Genomic DNA, 23,445 nt, shown 5'->3' on the forward strand with positions numbered 1-23,445 from the left:
GATTCACCTAACCAATAGTCTTAGAGAACTGGGAAGAACATGGGGGATAAGCTTTTCACCGAAAAAAGGGTAAAAGGCAGTAGAATTGGGGTCATCTTTAGTGGAGGAGAAACTGATACAATGTTTGTATGCCAAATACCAAACATGGCAAGAGACAATATGTCTCTAACCATATGTAAACTAATCATATGACCCTGGGTCATTCAACTTATCTGTGTGCCTGACATATATCAAATGGCAGTAAAAGTAGTTGTCCAAGTGACACTCCTTGGGTGATGTTGAGATCAAGTGATGTGCTGTTTAAGATACGACTTTGAGAAGCTAAAATGCTTCCGTGCATTTTCAAATCTCCCTTCAGTGGTTGTGAAAACATAGTGTGCAAACATTTCCCCAGAATTTCTAGTTCAGTAGGTCTGAGATGGGGCCTTAGAATTTGCCTTTCCAACCAGTTCCCAAAGGTGCTGATGCTGCCAGTCCCCTGTACCACACTTTGAAATTTAAGTAGTAGCATTATCATTTGGTAGTAAAATTCTAAGTCCACACGGTAATAAAATGGATTTTGTTCTGGACAAATGTTACTTTTCCTATGGTAGGTGCTGCATTCCTGTGGTTCAGGTGAGAGTTCAGATAAAGAAGACCTAAACTGGAGATTATCTTGTCTGTGGGCAGCTAATTTGTTCCCTCCAAGTGTGCCTTGAGAATTGCTCTCAAGAGGCTCATGACTTGCAAAATATTGTCACAACCCACATCTTATTAAGTAATAACACATATGCACATCTAGACCATTGTCTGATTTTCATTAAGATTTATAAATATGGAAAATAGCTCCAGGTCATCTACTGCTGTTTGGAAGGAACACCAGGGAACGCTGACTGGGTCAGAATCCCCTAACCATCAATTTATCACAGAGAAAATATGCCCTGAAGAGGATGTGCTCTAAGGTTGCACAGAAATGGAGAGCTGAGTGGGATGAGGACCCAGCATGTCTGACTACTTCTGCAGGGCAATGATCTTTCTAGATAGAATTCTTAGATGCCCAAAAGCCTCTCTGGTATCAAGCATAGATAAATGCATTCTCCCAATCCTTCAGAGCCATCAGGATGCTACCATGCCAACAGCTCTGGGAAGGCATGGAAATGGAAACCAGGGTGTAGGGCCTGCCACATACTGCAGTACAGAGTGTAGCTACACAAAGGGGTTCAGCTAAGAGGACCATCAAATGATAGGACACCTTTTTGTAGTGTATACAAAGGCATCATGTCGGTGAGCGGCTCCTCTGTCAATAAAGATCAAGAATCCTCAAAAAGATCTTGAATTCATAAGAAATATCTACAGACACTCCACAAAGACCATTAAAATCGTTAAGCTATCAAACTTGCAAGAGGTGTTGACCTTCACAAACCTTTTGTCTAGTCCCCTTGGGTGGGTATGTCCAGAGAAAAGCAAGGCTAGTTCATGCCATCTATTTCCTGAGTCTACTGCTTTGATACTAATGGTTCCTGAAGCTATTGGTGCTCAATGTTTATTTTTCAATGATTAAATCATATGGGGCTGAAATTTTGAGAATCAGGGACCTTTAAACTTCTAAGTTACCAATGTTTCCAGCTGTAGGCATTTAATAAATATTTGGTGATTTTACTTCAGGAGAAAATGCTGGATGCAGAGAGAATTTCAGAGCCTGTGCTGACATACTACGAGTTGAGACTATATATTACTCCCAGGAGAGAACAGGAGCAAAACTTAGAAGGCTTCATGCTACTTGGAACATATATTACTGCCCACTGTGATCCCCATTCACCTGTGATCATATGCTGTGATAAAAAAAAAAAGACAATTATGGATGAATTACATCTATGGTTTTCAACACAGTTTTATGTTGAATGAGATAGAGCACCCTGGGATTTTGCAAGGACCATTCAGAGAGACAATCACAACTTTGCCTGTTAAAATATTGAAACACTTCCATTCTAACTGGCAAATAACCATGGCTCTGAAGGAAATGACCCTCCTTCTTGAGTCCCTTCAATGTGGCATCATTCTCTTCTCTCCTCAAGGAATCCCTGGATCCCCACCCCTACAACCCAGAAATTCAAATGTTAATGCCTGGCAGGGCTGCTGGGCATCCAGAATGCTGTTAGAGCACTAGAAACCAGCATCTGAGCATCTCTTCTAATTGGTTAAAGTCTTTTGTTGTACTGGTTGCTAAATGTTTCAAATGTCATTTTTGCCTGATAAATAAAGAAAATACCCTTCTAGCCCACATTGCTCTTTGGGGACAAAAACTACAAGCTTTTTAATTTTATAAATCACTTGGCATAGTCAGACTTTGTTATAAAATTCTAATTAGAGTTATCCTAGTCCAGTGCATAAATGTTTTTGAAGCCCGTTTTCACTCCATATTAATTTTCTGCAATGAAACTCTGACCTGCTCTCAAAAGCAGCAACTGTTAGATTTCATTTTACAAGGGACAGTGGTTCACTTGCATGGAGCTGTGAGTCCAGCTTGCGGTGTAGCAACAGAAGACTCCAGCGTATGTTGCATTTTCATAACTCCTAGCAAAATGGAGATCACATCTGAGGTGGTAAAGACAAGGCCTGGCCCTTGCCCAAGATGAAAGTCCCTAATGTTGATCCAAGTCTAAAAATCTTGGCTTTCATTATAGCCGGCATATCCTAGAGATACAATATCCAGGAGGATACACGATCAAGTAAACACTGATCCCATATGACATCCCACGACTCTGTTTCCTTACTTTCACTCACTCCCTCTTTTATCATCCCTAAGACATATTTTCAAGAATAAAAACCTAAACCTTTAATGCTCTAGATGTATTCGTATTTTAATTTTTTCCTCTTCTTTATTTAGAGACAGCAGTAATACATTATGCCATTGTTATAAAAAATGCATATGAGCGGTGCCTGGGTGGCTCAGTCTGTTAAGCAGCCAACTTCGGCTCAGGTCATGATCTCGCGGTCTGTGAGTTCGAGCCCCGCGTCGGGCTCTGTGCTGACAGCTCAGAGCCTGGTGCCTGTTTCAGATTCTGTGTCTCCCTCTTTCTGACCCTCCCCCGTTCATGCTCTGTCTCTCTCTGTCTCAAAAATAAATAAACATTAAAAAAAAATTTTTAAAATGCATATGAGATACACACACACATATCACTAAAAGAGACATTAGTAAGGTTGTAGACATTAAAGCATCAAAGATAGGGGCACTTGAGTAGCTCAGTTGGTTAAGTGTCCAACTATGGATCAGGTCATGATCCCCCAGTTTGTGGGTTCGAGCCCCATGTCAGGCTCTGTGCTGACAACATGGAACCTGGAGCCCACTTCAAGTTTTGGGTCTCCTCTGTCTCTCTGTCTCTTTGTCTCTGTCTCTGTCTCTCTCTCTCTGCCTCTTCCCCACTCATGCTCTGTCTCTCTCTCTCTCTCTCTCAAAATAAACATTTAAAAAATTATAAAGCATTGAAGATAAAGCCCTGGAAATGACCTAGGTAATAATATGTATTTCTTGAAAAAACAACAAGCTATAATGGATTGAGAGTCAGAAAGCCTGGGCTACTGTCCCAGGCTGGCCATCCATGAGGCACACTTCATCTGTAAAATATCTGTAACCACAGCTGCTATCTTGTCTGCTTCATAACACTGCTAGACAGTCAACACTGAGGCAAGGTTTGTGAACATTTTCTGTATAAACTCTGAAGCCATGCAATTTTAAAGGGTTAAGTGAGAGAATGCCTAACACTACATGGGAAAAGAAGTCCTAGGTAGCCTTATAAACTCAGAATTTTGACAAGGACCTGGATTTCTTATCATTACTCATCATCTTCTCTACACCCAGCTTTTCCCAGCATTGGTTTTGATGATCAAGACACCCATTCCTCTTTGCAAAGAGAGTGTCAAATGCTCACTCCCTTAAACAAGAAAGCTCTCAAAGAAGAGAGGAATCTTTTCCAGGCCAAGGAACTCCATGATAGGGCTGATATAAGAAGAGAATATCAAAGCAGATAAGTCCTACATTCCCAGGGTGTACATTCCTTTGAAAAGCCAGGAACAAGACAACAGAAAATAATAAGAGAGATGCAACAAAAACATGACTTTCCCCACTCCCCACCTCTATCCCTTATCTGTCTACAGATTTCTGAAGAGAGTCTGCAGAGTAGATCTGAGAGGCTGTCAGCACTTCCTTAGTAAGACAACAACAGCAATACCGGAAGAAATTCTCACTATATTTTTTTTCTTTGCTTTATTTGCAATAAAACCATAAGTATAATAATATGGAAATAAATGCATTTAATATCATTGTTTACTATCACCCACAATCCCGTCCCTCCCACACTGGCTATGGGCCAGTGAACAACATTTGTGCATTCTGGTTAACAGAATAAAAGTTATCCTAGAACCCACCCACAACAAATTTCTTATTAGAGTCAAATCACATGCCCTAGTCTGGGGAAATGCTACAAGGGTCTTCAATAATCTGGTATAAGATTTGACCTTAGTCAAATGTAGTTCTGCCTCCCCAAACTGCCATTCAGTAGATCTAACTCAATTTCCTACACTATGGAACCTATAATCAACCACTGAGGTTTATTTACATCAACTCATCTTAGATATCAATGCAACCACTTCTGGAGTTGATACAAACCCTAAGCTCCAATGTACAGTGATTTAATTGGGCTAGAACAAGTAAGTAGCTTTGCAAAGTGGCATGAACTGGCAGAATCCCCTGTATGGCTAAGAAATGCAATTGCGCTTGTATATCTTGGCAGTGTTTTGCTTTCCGTCAAGCAAGCCTTAATAAAAATGTTCATTTCTTATCTAGGAAATCTGGATGTAGAGGAGAGAAGACAGGAAGCCTTCTGTGGACTTAAATTTTAGGGGACACTAAGCCTACCTGTCCAAATTCTTTAATCAAAAACCACTTTGTACACATTCCTCTCCTTGGTTTCGAGTCACCCTGATATCAACAGGCTTTCAGAAGATCTTATAGGGTCTTCAGGTGGGAATGATATTCATGCTACATCCAACACTGTTTCATCTTTGAGGATTTAAACTACATCATTGGCTGGGAGCCACCAAAGACTTTCATTCTAGGCTCTGTCCGGTGCTTCTCAAGCTCAGATATACATAGAAATCATGTGATGATGTTGATAAAATTCAGATTCTGGTTTAGTAGTTCTGGCGTGGGATGTGAAATCTAACATTTCTAATAAGCTCCTGAGTGATGCTAATGCTTTTGTTTTGTGGACTATACTTTTAGAACAATGAGGTGGATATTTTCTTTCTCAAGGACTCATTCAAGTTAGTTGGATATAACTGATGGCATAAGTAAAGCTAGGACTTACAGCAAACTGACCAGTGGTGGTAGGGTGGGTAGTGTCTGGCTCCCAGCTTGCCAGTTGCCAGAAACATCTTGCCAATGAATCTGTCTGTCTTCTGCATTGTTGTCCCTTTGAGGAGGGCACAGGTAAATCCGCCACATTTTCTTATTTCTTATGCATTCATCCCTTACTAGTTTTAAAGACAAGGAATAAATTGCATTATACTAACAGCCTCTTGGCACATTTAACCATTACTATATATATATACTATATATATATATATATATATATATATATATATACACACACACACCATATATATATATATACCATATATATCATATACCATATACCATATATACCATATATATATATACCATATATATATATGGTAATGGTTAAATGTGCCAAGAGACTCATATATATACATAATATATACATATATATACATAATGTGCCAAGAGACTCATATATATACATATATATACACACATATATATGAATATATATACATATATACACGTATATATATACATACATATATGTATATATATATCTATATATATATATACACATATACCGAGAGAGAGAGAGAGAGAGCACGTGAGGGAGAGCACTCAAGCAGAGGAGAGGTGCAGGGGGAGGGAGGGAGGGAGGGAGAGAGAGAGAGAGAGAGAGAGAGAGAGAGAGAGAATCTTTTTTTTTTGTTTTTTCAATGTTTTTTTATTTATTTTTGGGACAGAGAGAGACAGAGCATGAACGGGGGAGGGGCAGAGAGAGAGGGAGACACAGAATCGGAAACAGGCTCCAGGCTCCGAGCCATCAGCCCAGAGCCTGACGCGGGGCTCGAACTCACGGACTGCGAGATCGTGACCTGGCTGAAGTCGGACGCTTAACCGACTGCGCCACCCAGGCGCCCCAAGAGAGAGAGAGAATCTTAAGCAGGCTCCATGCTCAGCATGAAGTCCAACTAGGGGCTCCATCCCATGACCCTGGGATCATGACCTGAGCCAGAATCAAGAGTGGATACTCAACCAGCTGAGCCACCAGGTGCCCCATCATCAGACGTATCTTAAAACCTTGCTTATCTAGGACTTGCCCAGCTTCCTAGATTTGGGGTTAGAAACAAATACTAACAACAAAATAAAAATAAAATTGCAGAAGATAAGAGAGAGGGAAGTTACTGAAAGATGAGATAGTTCGCCAATTATAAAATAGCTTCCAAATGTTTAATGTATTGTCCAACAATCTTACACATATAGATAAGATGCTGAATCACCAAGTAAAACTAAAGCTTATCATGCTAGGCTTGACAGGGAGGGGAATTATAATACATTTGAGGATGATGTTCATCCACAGCTACCACCACCACCACCACAGAGGAAATTGTAAACTATTAATTACCAGTGGCAGTAAACATCTATTATTTGAAACATTAATTCATGTGGGTCAATCATATTTCCAGATTAGAGCAGAATGGTTAAGCAATGTGCTACTTTGGGTCCAAGTTATTTCTTTGAAAATAGCTCTCGGGGCGCCTGGGTGGCGCAGTCGGTTGGGCGTCCGACTTCAGCCAGGTCACGATCTCGCGGTCCGTGAGTTCGAGCCCCGCGTCGGGCTCTGGGCTGATGGCTCAGAGCCTGGAGCCTGTTTCCGATTCTGTGTCTCCCTCTCTCTCTGCCCCTCCCCCGTTCATGCTCTGTCTCTCTCTGTCCCAAAAATAAATAAACGTTGAAAAAAAATTAAAAAAAAAAAAAAAGAAAATAGCTCTCTTTTATGGGAAAGGTGAGTTATGTTTCCAAAATTCTGTTTTTAAAGGAAAAAAGGATAACATGATTACAGTGACTAAAGTTATTTTTAGGTGCATTTGATTAAAAAGCTCCTGCAAAACTTAGTCACCAAGACAGCTGTGCTGAAAATGTTGAGAAAACGCATTCTGTCCTCTGCACAGGAAGTCATTGTGCAATGGGGAAAATATGCAATGACAAAGTACCAAGCAGTTGTGTGGCTCAAAACTCAGGGTCTGACACACTAAGGTGTTTGCATAAATGTGCACCCTAACATCCACTGGGTGTACCCACCTTTCTTCACACAGGAACTGCCATTTACAGAGTTGTTAAAGATGGAGTAAAAATTATTTATTGTCTGCACGTCTAAAATTACAATTTGAGATTACTTAGAAAAATAATGTTTTGAAACTTCCACTATAATTATGTGTGAAATACTTAGAAGTGGTCAAACAAATCTTAATTTATGATTTAGGGAACTTAAGCAATTTCAACACTGCCAAGAAAGGCCAGAAAACCAGATTTCATCTTTCCAGTGCTTTCAAGATGGTCCATTGTCTAAATCCGGAGCAGTTTAACCTTGAGTGATCACACTGTCACTGACTTTGAGAGCTCTTTTTGTCTGCATCGAAAGATTTTCAAGAAATAACTAGTCCCAATGACATCTATGCCCTCCCTTTCTTGCTTCCACTGTGTCTCTGGGGTAGAACTCTGCATTAGACTAAAACATTAACTTTACTGTAATGATCCCCAGGTTATTATTCTGTCATTTTATTAAGTTGTCAGGTCCTGGCATATAACTGGCAGATCACATGGAGACCACACCATAGTGAGATGCCTTTTATGATGGTTTCAAGGCAGATCAAGCCTGAACTTGACCTCAATTAACCTCCCTCAGTATAACAACCTCGGTGTTGAAACACACACATGAGCCTCTGACTTCTGGATTATCATGATTTAATGTCATCAGGCACACTTATAATTTGAGAAGAAGCAATCTCATGCTCTCAAGAAAGCTGCCCGATAGCTTAAATTCTGGTGCGAGATACTAAAAATCATACCACTTGATGTTGGTCTTTAATGTAGTGAGAGGCTAATTTTTTACTAGCTGTTTTTGATTGAAGTTTGTCCTACTGCAAAGTGGTTTCAATCCCAAATCTACCATTTCTTGGAAAATTTTTAGATATAAAATTTTGATATATCTATGCACATATATACATTTTATATATTTTGTATACCTATGTATATATATATATATAAAAGGTCCATAATCTTTTAATATGTGTGAATGTATATATATGTATATGTGTGTGTGTGTCTATGCTTATGTGTTGTGTGTGAGTTGTGTGTGCGGAATGAGCATGTCCACTGAATTTTGATTGTGGGAAAAGAATGTCCAAAACATAAAATTGAGCTGAAATAGGTTGAAAATAAAGGTGAGAATTGGTTGATTTTTACTACAATGAAGCAAAGAGGTATTCTCTTCCAAATGTTTAATGATATAATTTGGACAAAGTTTTAGTGAACTGTCCTTTCTTCTTATTCCTCCTTAGTTTTGTTAATGGATTAAGACAAATAACTGGATCAGACTCTAGAGGGCAGATTGCTGTTCAAGCCCCATCTTGATCATGGGCCAGCCCTAGACTTTGGTCAAGGGCGTCCTTCTCCTCCACTGTCAAATGAGGGGAATGATAAATGATAATTACATCACAGGTCTATTGTGAGGATTAATGATGGGGCTGTAAAGTCCAGTATCTGGTGCATAAAAGGCACTCACTCACTTCAGGGAGAAAAAAAAGCTTCATAAAGAAATCTCATGCTTTCCTGTATTTAGGTAAAATTAAGAATAATGGGATATTTTCCTCATAGGTATGCTGAAATGTATATCTGCTCGGTCACCTAGTACAACACATAAATATATAAATCAATAAAGCTTTCAAAAATATATCATTTGGGTCTGGAGCAAAGGAAATGACAATTTTTCTTGCTGAATGGTCTTTCACTCAATGTCAAAATCGATCACTTAATCTCGGAAAATCCAGAAAATTCAACAGCTAAAGCTCTCACCTATGCCCTAATTCAGTTCTTTGGGGTCTGTATGGCTCTTTGTGCTACTCTGCCATCTCTTCCACCTGCGTCGTAATAGGTGGTCAAGTCATAGCCAAGTCCCAAAACTTCACTTTGGAATGTTCTAGCCTTTTAGGCTCAAAAAGAAAGTGTTTAGGTTTAATGGTTTTATGGCCTACCAAATCCTGTGTGGTAGCCTCTAATTGCATCCAGGGGCAGGAATTTCTTTTAAAATCTTTTTTTCTTTTCTTTTCTTTCTTTTTCTTTTTCTTTCTTTTTTTTTTTTTTTTTTTGACACTTTACTAAGAATTTGCTAATATGCTGAGCATTCCTAGAACGCCTTAGGTGGTTTTAATTTCTATCTATTTGAGGTCCTGGCACTCCCTCATGTGGCGCGTGGACATATAACAGTCAGAAGCAAAGGGATGAATTAGTAACTCAATCTCCTCCTTCCTCTTGATTTCTCATGTTTAAATGAAGCAAAGGAGCTAATGTAGTTCCATGGAGGCTGAAATAAAATTTCATTACAGCCACTGTGCATAAAACCAGAGAGATTTCTATGATAATGTCCTAAAAGCCTCTGTGGCATAGTAAGCATTTTGTTAGTTTGCTCTGTGAGAAGTCAGAGATGTTTTACTTCTCTTGCAAGATGGAAATTTCACCTAATGAGACTACCTGTTTTATATTACACTAGCATTCATATTTATCATTGATATTTCCTTCACCACTTTAACTATTTGTAGAAATGATTCTGTAATCATCCCTGAAGCTCCTAAGAGGAATAAAACGTAAATCAAAAACCAATCTAATAGGGTTTCAGATGGATGCGCTGTTTATGAGTAGAGGTGTTTACATGGCTCCTTAAATATTATAATAATTGTCAATTATTAAAATGTTAACTAAATCATCTACTGCAATAAATCCCTTATTCATAACACAATGCATGACAAACTGCTCTCCACTCAGTGTTTCTTGGTTAGTTTCCTTCCATCTTAAAAGATTTTTAGGAGTTTTAATTTTTGCTTAAAATTCAAGCCCCTTTATTTATGCTCCTGAGTTTTGCTCAAGGCTCATATTTCCTAATAAGTTTCATATTCGGTGGCTTAGTCCATCCTCTCAAAATCAAAGGGATAAAACTATAAAAACATAGAATGCAGTTAATATTTGCATAATTAACATATTTGCAAAACATAATTGCAGTTAATATTCTGAGACTATAACATAGAGTTTGCCTTAGGTTTCTTGCTGTAGTTAATGATACTTGGAAATATCAGTCACTGATCAGGATCTTATACACAGCATTGAGAAAGTGATTAATATCCCTGAACAAGGTATTTAACCTCTGCAGGCCTCAGTTTCCACAACCACAGGAATTGGAAAAAGATCCTTAGAGTTTTGGGACTCCTGGATGGCTCAGTCAGTTAAGCGTCTGACTCTTGATTTCAGCTCTGGTCATGATCTTGTGGTCGGTGAGTTTGAGTCCCAAATCAGTCTCTGTGCTGACGGTGTGGAGCCTACTTGGGTTCTGCCCTGTCTCTCTGCCCCTCCCCTGCTCGCGCTCTTTTTCTCTCTCTCAAAATAAATAAATAAACATTAAAAAAAAGAAGATCTTTAGAGTTTTACACTCATGTTTTAAGATGGGTAAGACATAGATAAGTTAATAAATGCAAATTGCCTGGCATACATGAATTGCCAAATAAATGCTGGCTATCATCATTTTTCACAACAGTTAATTTCTGTGGCATTTATTAAACATCTATTTGTGTTTTCAGCAAGAGCCGGAAATATATATGTCTACTTGCTTTCCTCTATCCCAAGAATGCAGCTATGAGAAATGAAAAGCAATCACATATAAATGCTCACTCCACTGTCTACACTCTCCAGGGCTGGCACAGGAGGAAGGAGATAGAGGATAAGGGTGGGATTTCAGAAGGACAGTTCTCTACCTTGAATGGCTTCTCTAGTTCATGAAATCTTAAAGAAGGACAGAACCATTCATTTCTAACCTGAAAAAAAATGGTAAAATCATCTTCCTGTTAGGAATTTTCTGGTTTGGGTTTTTGAGTTTTCTCATTGTAGAGATTTTGTCTGCATTCTTGCCTTCACAGCAGAACTCTTTTTTTTTTAACTGTCTTTTTGAACCCCAACATGCAACACAAGTAGCTCCATGGTTGGTGACACACCTCACTTCCCCAAGACTCTTGGGAACAATCCCAACCTCTTTGGGACATGATAAGCAAACCGCTGATCTTGCTTAAGCAGCTGACTTTATCAGTGAGGAAACGTAATCCTCCTAGAGAGTGAAAATGGCCTGCTACAGAAGTGAAACTAGTTAGTGGTGAATTCCACATAAATCAGATGTCCCAGACTGACAGCCCAGGGGACAGTTGTAGCCCGCAAAAGTATTTGCTTTGGCCCACACATTACTGCCCCAAACAGTGTTTTAGAGAATTTTTGATTTATTTGCCAACATTTAAAAACCAAGAGATTACACATAAAAATCAAGGGTTTTGGCTTCTCTTAAAGTTTTTGGAGATTTGGCAGCCCAACATCCTCAATCCCTTGGGGCAGTAGTTAGCTAGCACTAAAATGTGGCTGCCCCCCTCTATGGGACCTGCAATCTCAGGTTTGCTACAGTCTCCACCATCGAGCCTGCATTGTTGTTTTCCTAACTTCATCCCTCTCTGGGTGTTTATGTTACCAATCTGACCCTTAAAGTCATTTTTGAGGTCCCTGCATAAAGCTTAAATTAAAAATATCTTTAGCAAAGTAAAAAGAGCAACTTTCATTCCCACTAAAGTGTAAATGGAGTATACTTTTATTTAAGTTTTTTTTTTTTATTTTTATTTATTTTGAGAGAGAGAGGGCAAGCTTGGGAGGCACAGAGAGAGAGGGAGACAGAATCCCAACCAGGCTCCACGCTGTCAGCACAGAGTCCGACGTGGGGCTCAAACTCAAAAATCCTGAGATCATGACCTGAGCCCAAATCAGGAGTTGGACGCTTAACTGACTGAGCCACCCAGGCACCCCGGGAGTACACTTTTCTGAAAGTAAGTTTTTTAATATGTGGAAGACATTTTTGGGACTCTGAGGGGCAAATAAAAAGTGCACCCCATTTTGGGAAGCTTTTCCTAGCATTATTCTCAGGTAATTTTCAAAGGACCCCTAGAAGTAAGAGCTCTTATTCAACTAAGGTTGTCAGATACAGCAAATAAACATATAGGATGACCCAGTTACAAATGACTTGCTGTTTATCTGAAATTCAAATGCAACTGGTTCCCTGCATTTTATTTGGTAACCTTATATTCACTGCCATTTTGAAAACGAAGAAAGAGTAGCTCCATTGGTCACTCTACAACCACAAAGCTGTATAAGAAAATAGAGCTCCATTCTCAGGCCCAGTTATACTGGGGATGTGCTCCACAGTGGTGAAAAGAAAGCCCAAAAGACCCTTTAAGCAAGGTGCTGTGAAGTCTAGAGAGCCAATTGAGAAGGCAAGATTGTGGTACTGTGGCAGCTTTGAGAACTTTCTGGATGTCCATTCTAATTATTCAAGCCTGATCATTCCCTGGGGATTTGAATGGTCCTCACCTTGATTTGCATTCTTCCAGGAGCCAACAATGAGGCAAAGATATGAGTGCAAGTCTTTTATTTGGGAATAATCACAAGGTGAGTTGAAGAATAGGAAAGTGAAAGAAGGAAGGGAAGGCAGTCAAGGAAGGGTGTGTTAATGGGAAGGTAACCCCCAACCCACCCATCTATCAGCTCCTGTTGCCAGAGAAAATACAGTCAAAAAGTTGCAAGTTCTTATAGAAATGATAAGTAACAAGGGGATATAACCTGAACACCAACAGCATCTGCTCCAGGTACATATACTTTCTTTCCTTCCAAGTAACCTATCCATCTCACAACCCAAACATACCAACCAAGGAGTACTCTTGATTATGGGGTGATCACCATTGTCTTTCAGGGTTAATTTAAGGATACATTTTTATTTTTAATTTTTTACACTTTTTTAAAGTTTATGTGCATATTTCTGAGAAAGAGAGAGCATAAGCAGGGGAGGGGCAGAGAGAGAGAGAGAGGAAGACACAGAGTCCAAAACAGGCTCCAGGCTCTGAGCTGTCAGCGCAGAGCCCTACACTGGGCTCAAACTTACCAACCATGAGATCATGACCTGAGCCATAGGTGGACACTTAACAGACTGAGCTACCTAGGCACCCCCAGGGTTAATTTAAATATTAAATAAATCATCAATCCATAGATGGTAATTGGACCATAGAAAAAAACCTTAGGAATGTCAAAATCCTTACAGGAGATTTCTACTACAAATCTAGATCTAAACTGTGATATCACTGCCCTCACAACAACCTGATCCAGGGTCTTAGATTCTCAAGGGCATTGTGTGTAACATGTCATTGCCAGTTCCTCTGTGTCCTCAGTGTCATGACATCCTCTTCGTTCTTACTGTTCCACCCTGTCCCAATGTTTATCATGTATCTCACTCCCCTGGGGGGGGGGCTGCTTTGCATGTGCATAACGTGATAAATCAGTTATTTTTAGGGAATTGTAACTGACAGATAAATGGGCTTCTTCTCATGACATTTCATGGGATTTTCTGGAAATTAAAAGCAGTACAGGGAGGTAAGGAGCCACGACTCTTCAGCCAGGCAGTCTAGGTCTGAATCCTGTTTCTACCATTTATGAGTTGTGTGATTCTGGGCAAGTTATTCATCTGCTGCATGCCTCAGTTTCCCAGGTGTAAAATGGGCTTAATATAGTACTATTCTTTGGGCTACTCTGAGGATGGATTCTTTAATATTTGTTCATCTGTTTTGTTTCTAAAATTCCACATATGAATGAAATCATATATTTATCTTTCTGACTATTGTTTGTAACTGCTTTTTAAAAAACATGCCACAACATTTTTCCACACCACCACACTCTTTCTCTCATATCACTAAAAAAATTGATTCCATTTTTAATGCACCCTATTTTGTTTTACAACCAATCTCCAAATATGGGGACATTTGAGTTTTTCTTTTTTCTAACTTTTCTCCTATTAAAAACAACAAAGGCAGGAGAATCCATGCAGAGATGTTATTCTTCAAAGTCATAATTATTTCCTTGCAATGCCTAGAAGAGGACTTACAGCATCACATGGAATTCATACTTTAAAATTTTGATAAACAATTGTCAAACAATTTTCTAGAAATATGATTCCACCTTACACTCTTCTTATCAATATTTGAAAACAACCACATCACACTGTATAACCTGAAAATGGTAATTTGATATTCAGAAAATAAAACATATAGTTATAATTTATATGCATTTGATAATTGGGGAAATTGAATACTTTTCATATGTTTATTGGCCATTTTTATGTGTCCATTTATGAATCTCCTATTTGTCCTTTTCCACTTATATCTCTTCATCTATTTGGGGTTAGATGTTATTTCATTATTCAAGTATAGGGGCTTTTCACACAGAAAGGTCATTAACGCTTTGCAGCCTCATAATTTCAATTTGTTTTGTTTGCCACTTGTTTTATCAATTTTTGTAGAACTTTGACAGCATAGAAGTTTCTGGGTTTTTGTGTTGATTTGTTGGCTTTTGTTTTAATGGTTGTTGTCTATGGCCTTTGAAAGCCATAAGAAAGGAAAGGCCTTTCTTATTCCAACTATAAATAGACAGATACTGGTTTTCTTCTCCTCCTCCCTTCTCCTTCTCCCTGCCCATATTTCACGTTTCTCATAGACAAATGGCTGGGTCCTAAAGTCACTTCTCTGTGTGTGGTCCTAGAATTAAAAAAAAAAAAATTGTAGACTCTAACCTAAGTCTGTCCAGCAAAATCTCACTCTGTCATGCTGATGTCCCTAGCAGAATTCTATGGTAGACATTTCAAGAAGGGAAGTAAATCCATAAGATCGGTAATACTTAGAACTGAAATGCTTTAAAATAGTATTTAGTTCCCGCTCCTTGGGCCTGAATTTCCTGCCCTGCTTAGTATCAAAAGAAGTCAGATAGGAGTTTTATAGGAGGTTTTGAAGATGGGGGGGGGGTAGATTTATCACTGTACATACCTTTTCAAATGTTCATGGTTGCTAGGGGACTGAACGTTAATAAATTAGCCCTAAGAAGGAATTTCTTTACATCATATTTGAATTTCTCATCTCTCTCTCCTAAGGCAGTTAGAAATGCTCTATTGGGAATCTAACCCATTCGTAAAACAGAATCATGGTCCAAAGCCATGGCAGAAAATGCAACCAACCAGGTCACTGCATTTGCTGTTTCCCTGTGAGACTCACATGGTTTGGGGAAGCAGGAAGGGCTTTGAAATAAGGTAGCCATGAGGTTGAATCCCATCTCTGCCACTATGTTGCTGTATGACCATGGGTGAGCCAAGTCAATTTCTCAGACCTCCATTTTCTGAAATATGGGTATTAATACACATAATATAACTAAAAGCTATTGAACCACCACTGTGTGCAAGGCACTATTTTAAGTGCTTTGTTTGTGCAAACTCATTTAATCCTGACAGTAACTTGAGGAGGTGGGTACTATTTTTATCCCTATCTTGCAGCTGATAAAACTGAGGCACAAGTATCTTGCCCAGAGTCATACAGCTAGAAAATAGAGGAGCAGAAGGTGCAAAAACAGGTATATTAATGGCAGAGTCAATAAGCTTAGCATTTGTGAGTATAAACATAAATAGGGAAGTGTTTGCTTGATGCATACACAGAAAAGAGTCACTAAATGTTAGTACTCTTCTGTCCTTTTGAGTGAGGACTTTCTTCCTACCTCGCACAGTTGCAAGCTCCCCATCCACGTGAGCCATGCACTGCATGGCAGTAGCCCCAACGCATATTGGCATGCTGACCCTCTGTCCCAAAACAGAAGTCGACAGGTCTATTTCAGCAACATTCCGGAGCATCCGCGGATACAGCTTCCATCTAGAATTTTTAAAAAAGAGTTTCAGAATTTTAAAATCATAACCAAGGCTTTGACATTACATTTTAGTTTAAAAAGAGAAAATATTCTTGTATTTTTCCCACCCAGCAAATAGCAAAATTGAAGGAAAAGGGGCAATTTCAATGCTTGTTAAGATAGCATGTTAGCAATAAGATAATAATGAATTTCACAAGCTATCCTTCTTAGTGAGGTGTAGTTAACATATGTAGGATTCACCCACGTGAGTGTCCAGTTTGGGGAGCTTTGTCAAATGCATGCAGTGGTATAAGTGCCAAGACTATCAAGAACAGTTCACCATCTTTAAAAATTTCCCCATTTCCCTTAGCAGTGAAACTCTGTCTCCCACCAACCCTCTCACAACCACCGGTATTTTTTCTGTCCATATAGTTTTACTTCGCAAGAACATATAAATGGAATCATAAAGTATGTAGCTTCTTGAGTCTGCCTTCTTTCACTTAGCACAATGCATTTGAGATTCATCCATGTTGCCATGTGCATCTATAATTTGTTCCTTTTGGTTGATGAACAGAATTCTTCTGTACAGAAGTACCACAGTCTGTTTGCCCATTCCCCAGCTAAGAAATATTTGGAACATTTCCAGTTTGAAGCAATTTTAAATAAAGCTGCTGTAAACATTTATGTAAATGTTTTTGTGTGACCATAGCTTTCATTTCACTTCCTCCAGGTCATTTTGAAGATGGTATACAAAAACATGGATTAGATTATAATTTAAGAAGAGGGGTACCCGGGTGGCTCAGTTGGTTGAGTATCTGACTTTTGATTTTGGCTCAGGTCATGAGCCCAAGGTTGTGGGATTGAGCCCTGAGTCAGGCTCCTCACTGAGAGTGGAACCTGCTTAGGATTCACACACACACACACACACACACACACACACACACTCTCTCTCTCTCTCTCCCTCTCTCTCTCCCTCCCCTGCTGCCTCTCTCCCCAACTTGTGCACTTGCTCTCTCTCAAAAAAAATTAAAAATTAAAAAAAAAAGATATATTATGTACAGTTTGTCCTTTTTGTTTTTTGTTTTTCTTTTCCAATAACAGACAGTAACTTCAGGTAATTACTTTTAAAATTTTAATGTGGTGCAGTGCCTGGGTGCCTCAGTCTGTTAAGCATCTGATGCCGGCTCAGGTCATGATCTCATGGTTGGTGAGTTTGAGACCCAGGTCAGGCTCTGTGCTGACAGCTCAGAGCCTGGAGCCTGCTTTGGATTCTGTGTCTCCTTCTCTATCTGCCCCTCCCCCACTCGCACTGTCTCTCTTTCTCTCTCTCTCTCCAAATTAAATAAACATTAAAAAAAACTTAAAAAAATAAAATTATAATGTGGTTTCTTCAAAATTCTTAAACGGAAGTCAGTATCCACTGAAGTATGGTGATGAGGGAAGATAATTCTTTTTAGTTTAATTGTGCATTTTCTTCTAAAAGGGTATTTGGCAGACACTGGACTTTTGGCTTGAAGAATTTTTGATTCCTGAACACGATCTTAAATGACATTTCCTGCAATTCTTTTGTGTTGTAATGAAAACTATCAATAAACCAAGAACCAAAAACTTTACTAGTAAAATTTACAGGAGAACAAGTTCTCTTTCCTCTCAGCGAAATCTATATGTCCTATTTGTTCAGGATTATTTTTCTCATTAGTAACTCATTAGAACTGAAGAAAATACAGCCGTCTTTCTAATGAGCACTAAGAAACAAACATGTGTGTAACACATACATACATACCTAACCAGCCCTCACCTTTTATTACCTAGATTTTACTTTACTTCCAGAGAGAACAAGGTTTTTAGTTAATATACTGAAGTGTGATTTAGAAATGTAGTAACCAAAATAAATTGAACCTCCAAGGTCTTAACTGGAGCCTACTTCCTGTAGTGGAAGAAGAAATTCTGCCTTCATGTTGCTTTGGGTCTGTAATCTAACCCTTCCCCACATAATAAAGTAAAAACATCCAGCCCTTGAAAAGCATAATAAAGAAGTTTTACTGTGTGATTTCTCTGCAATTCCTTTGAACATCATAATTGTCATTATTTTCTGTCACACCACATGCTTTGCTGCTGGAAGTCTTTTCTTTTGGACTGACCCTCACAGCATGCTTCTTTGATCTCCATTTTGAAGGGGGAAAGGCAGAAGCCTTGAAGAGAGTTTTTATTACCAATCATCTCTAAGTGTATTATGAGAATGAGAGAAAACGATTTTAATAGCAGCTGTTGGCCTTGGAAGGCATTAATATTTACTTAGAGCTGAGGAAACAATGAAAGCTTTTATGAGGAGCACACACAGAGCTGCTGGGCATCGTGTGTGTGTGTGTGTGTGTGTGTGTGTGTGTGTGTGTGTGTGTGTATGTCAGAAAGGACATTGTTAAATGTTAATTCCTATGTAGAAGGCAAGGCTCAACCTTTCTATCTCCAGACAGTAGCTTTATTTATGATTGTCCACATGGTGGCGCAGTCCCTTTAATAACTGTGTTCTTGGCTTTCCCACACACATTATTTTCTGTTCTGACGGTGACATTACGGAGACTCACCAACCAATGCACAAAATGCAAGTTTCAGGCAAAATTATATAATATCAATGGAGTGGGAAGTGTATGTTATCTAAAAAGTTTTCCATTTTTTGATATTTTCCAAAGAACAATTACAACTAACCTTGTCAAGTAGTTCCAATAGCTTTCCGAGTCCCACCTGACTCCACCCCCAATAGAAGTGATTTTTTTTTTTTCACAGTCTTACATCAAATAGTAGCTGTATGTAACCTTGGACTGTGCTCTTATGAGACTTCCACTTTGGAAAAAGGATATGAAGATGGACAAAACAATTGAACCAATCAAATAATAAACCTCTTTCGAAGGATGGAAAATAAGATGACCGAGTAAAGGAAGTAGGGGGTAAAGGTGGGGATCTTTTCACAGAACTTTTGACCCACACTTCACATCCAACAAAAGCCTCACATTTAATTTACAAAAAAATCTGGTGATATACACACTCCCCAAGATGGGATACCGTATTTGAAGGAAGACACTTATCACCCAGCTGTAAAGCCAAGTGCTGTTACTGAATCCCGTCAACTGAACACAGTGAATTAATGTTTCATAAGTCCTATAAGATGATCATACTGCAGTCCAATTTCTTCACATTAATTGTTTACTGTAAACTATTTAAAGCAAATAAAATGTATGTAAATACGTATACAAAACAGCACAATTTTTGTAATCTTATTTTTAAAACATTTTTAAGTTTTTTTATAGAGAGACAGAGAGAGAGGGAGAGCAGGGGAGGGGCAAAGAGAGAGGATCCCAAGCAGGCTCTTCACAGTCAGCGCAGAGCCCAACTTGGGGCTCAAACTCTCGAACATTGAGATCATGACCCAAGCCGAAATTGAGAGTCCGACGCTTATCCGACTGAGCCACCCTGGCGCCCCTGTAATCTTATTTTTTACCCTTCATTCTTAATATTGTGACATCTTTAAAACATTTAATTGGATCACTATCAACCTGTGAGGCACTGCAATAAAGGAATAATGACATCACTTTATCACCTGTTATGTAAAAGAAAATCACCCCATTTTCAGTGTCAATAAGTGACACAACAGAAAAGAAAGGAGCTTCATTTTCTAACTTCATCAGGACTTCTAGACACCCAAATTATAGAATTAAGTTTCCACTAGTGATGATTTCACCAGAAGCCACAAAGTGCAGACCATGGTTGAGAAGGATACACTGAGTTAATGTGTAAGAGAAACAATATGCTGTGTGTGTGTGTGTGTGTGTGTGTGTGTGTGTGTGTGTGTGTGTGTTTAAGTTAACTCCAATCAGGTCATGATGATTCCAATAATGCAAAATGTTGCAAGCTAACACCTACTGTTCTTGAAATGTTTACAATAGGTAACATTGTTCTTCAGTATGGTTCCATCTATTTGACTTCATGTGTCTTTTTGTATTTTATTTTAGATTATCAGTTTTTAGCCATGATAACATTAGAGTCGCAAGTCTTACCCCAGAAACGTTTACAAGCAACTGCTAGGTCACATAAGTGAGCCATATCCCCAAAACTCCAAAATGTGATTGTCAGAGCTGAGCACAGAGAGATAACAGCTGTCACTGTGAATGACCTTTTGTTGTGCTTGTGGGAGGGAAAGTGTACACATTTCATAAATGTCTTTAAAATGCCCTGACACTGTGTTACAACAGGTTATCTGAGGTTTGGTTGTTTTGCAGTCTTCATTTGAATCAGAATGAGAGAGTTCAGATTGATTTCCTTCATCCCGTCAACCCAAAGCCACCACAACTCTGGCAGAAAATCTATTCTTAGTTCCATGTGATCAGCTCAATGATACAAGGTGAGGAATGAAGGGTCACCCAGAAAGTTACACAAGAAAAGAGGAATTGAGGTGTTAGATAAGCAATGGCCGCTAACGTTTGTTGCAATATAAAAACTCTTCAAGTGGTTGATCATAAAATAGCATCAGCCAACCTCCAGAGAAAGTTGATTAATCCATGTTTTTTCCCTTTCAAGCTGAACAAAAAGGAAAGATCAAGGTTCATGGAAAGGATGGCATTGCAAACTCTTTCTCATTATCTGTGCTCTGTCCTGAAGTTACTGAGTACATGCACAGGGTGGGAATACTTACTGGAGTACCATGAAACCCACACAAGCATGAGGCACTCTTCCAGTCCACAACTTGGAACTCAACAATGCCTTCTATGTCTGACAAAGCTCCCAGAATTTCTAGGGTTGCAGAGGTGCCTGTATGTGCTGCACCCCTTTGCTCTCTCTTTAAGGCCTCTACTAGGCCAGTTGTTCGGGGTACATTTTGCATCAATTCAACCCACCAGCATTATGGAAGTCAAAGGTCAATGTGCATCCATTGGAATGTAAGCACCTGTGAACAGGAGCTTTGTCTGGCTCATTGCTCTATCCTCGGCATGTAGTATAGAACCTAGCCTACAGAGATTCCTAATAAGCATGAGTCCATTAATTAAGTAGCATGAGCGGAAGGGTGTTAAAGGGGGTTTGAGGAAATAGATGGTCACCTGAGCATTATGACATAAGAAATGCAAGGAGACACCAACTCCACACACCTGTCAAGGGCCTGAAATTTCTTTGGTTAAAATAACCTTTTTGGGTTAAAGTGTTGTTTTCAGGAGATTACAAGGAGGTAAGCCATATTACCCGGTGAACGGAGATGCTATTGGGCCCAGGAAGGGACATCTTCCAGGAACAGAAAAGTTTGGAGAGGCCCAGAATGTTAAATGATTGAAAAAGATCATACAGAATTTTAAGCCCCTCCACTCTTAGCCAAATTTTCCCTTTCTGTGACTCTTCCAACATTGGTGGAGCTCATGTGGGTTCCAGGGAAGAACTGAGACAAAGTCAAGGCTTAGAAAAGTTTGGGGGAGGCCCCATCCTTCCTCCCATTCTCAGACTCCTGAGAGTACATCGGTGCTGTTTGCCAGGGACCACCTTGGTTAGAATCATCTCATTTTTCCTAATTTACACATAGAAAAGTGATTTTTGAGAGATTTTGCTCTAGACAGAAGAAGCCAAGCAGGAAAGCAGATTCTTTCTTCTGGATATTTTCTACCCTTTTTCTTTAATTTATCACCATCAATGAACACCCACAATATTCACCAGCTTTACTAAAGGCTATAATGTAAGATGGATGAGTTTGAGAGAGTATAGTGTATGGAGGGTTCTCCTCCCCTACTCCAGCAAATAAACCATTTTGTAACTGCTGAGAGAAAAACACTCCTTTAAATTTATTTTGTTTATTGTTTTTATTACAAACAGAAAACATACACCGTGACACCTACCATCTTGTGCTTTGAAATATGAAAGGCAAGGCAAAACTAATTTGGAAACAGAGGTAGGTGAAGCACTTTGGATGATGGATGAAGCAGCAATGTTGAAAGATTAATGTTATATAGACAAATTGAAATCTAAAGTGAAAGTTGAGACAACAATAATCAAAATGAATGATAAGGGAAAGCCAGCAGGATGGGAATATTTGAGGCAACAATCTGATCTGGTTCAACCAGATAAGATGGCTATCTTGAACCTAGTGCTAACCGCTTCCTACACCATGCTCATAGACCCTCACTGTCCAACTCAGAGAAAAAGAAAGTAGAGTCTTTAGAATGCATCACTATTTTTATACGTAGTCAAATTAATTATCCACATAATTCCATGTGAGGACAATTAGGGTTGGCTTTTTCAGTCAATGGTTTGAGATTCCCAGGCTTGGGATATTTTTAAACAGTTTGATAGCCCAAAATTTCTCACAGCCCCAAGAATTGTTCTCTCTCTACTAAGCATCTATCTAGACGGATAATTTCACATCAACAACATTAAAACCTGAGGTCTTATTTTGGTAGAATGTCTTTGTGTAATTACACAAAACATGATCTAAAAATAAATAAATTTTCTTACCTGGAAAATGCTGCAACATTATCAGCCAATGTTTCCTGATCATTTGCCCCAGACCTGTAATAGTCATATACAGACTTCTGAAGTACTGATTTAGCATGTTGTTCATAATCACTGATACAAACTAACCGGGTAAACATTTTCACAGTTTATTCCAAACCCAAGATTTGGGATTGTTTATCCTGCATAGCATTCTATGTCTTGATAATTTCACTATCTGTTAATTATTAATAGACTTTTTCCAAAGTTCAGATTTATTTCTCTGTTGCTTACATTAAGTGAGCAAATATGTGCTTAGATTTTGCAATTTCATGTAACAGCTGTCTGCCAAAGAACAGCCACATCTAAGCCATGAGGAGGGCCTGGGGAGGAGCAGAAGGGGATTAGCTGTTATATCAAAACTGAAGGATATAGAGAAGTACTTGCATGACCCCTCTTGGCTCAGTTCTAACTAAGGCTGCTTTTTCACATGATATGTATGTTTGCACTTTGCTTGGAACCTAGAATGGGCTGCCGGCTCAGTTTTCTTCCACATTTGGACCATGAACATATCATGTGACAAAGAGCTTATAGAATGGAGGATCTGTAAAAATAGGGTCTCTACGTAATACGATTTCAGCTGATTACAAAAATTTGGCTTTAGCAAGGAACAGTAAGCCCACATTTAACAGCTGATTCTTTAATGTTTATTTATTTCTTTTGAGAGAGAAAGGGTATGCACGTGTGAGTGGGGGAGGGGCAGAGAGAGAGAGAGAGAGAGGGAGAGAGAGAATCCCAAACAGCCTCCACACTGTCAGCACAGAGCCCAACAGGGGACTTCATCCCATGAACGTTGAGATCACCCTTGAGATTACAAC

At 39.1% G+C, this 23,445-nt stretch overlaps 1 protein-coding gene across 1 annotated transcript in view; it reads right to left on the reverse strand.

The window, feature by feature from the left end:
* Nucleotides 1–22,728, reverse strand: part of HAO1 (hydroxyacid oxidase 1) — a 46,545-nt gene extending 23,817 nt beyond the window's left edge. Inside the window, exons 1-2 of the mRNA XM_047069541.1 lie at nucleotides 22,592–22,728; nucleotides 15,980–16,131 (exon numbers count right to left, since the gene is read on the reverse strand). Of these exons, the coding sequence (XP_046925497.1) occupies nucleotides 15,980–16,131; nucleotides 22,592–22,728 (289 nt within the window). The remainder of the gene's footprint in view (nucleotides 1–15,979; nucleotides 16,132–22,591) is intronic.
* Between the last annotated feature and the right edge of the window lie 717 nt (nucleotides 22,729–23,445).

Source organism: Lynx rufus, unplaced genomic scaffold, assembly GCF_022079265.1.
Source record: "Lynx rufus isolate CCGP_SWC_20201006 ecotype Redwood Valley unplaced genomic scaffold, mLynRuf1.p SCAF_8, whole genome shotgun sequence".
Taxonomy (NCBI): Eukaryota; Metazoa; Chordata; class Mammalia; order Carnivora; family Felidae; genus Lynx; species Lynx rufus.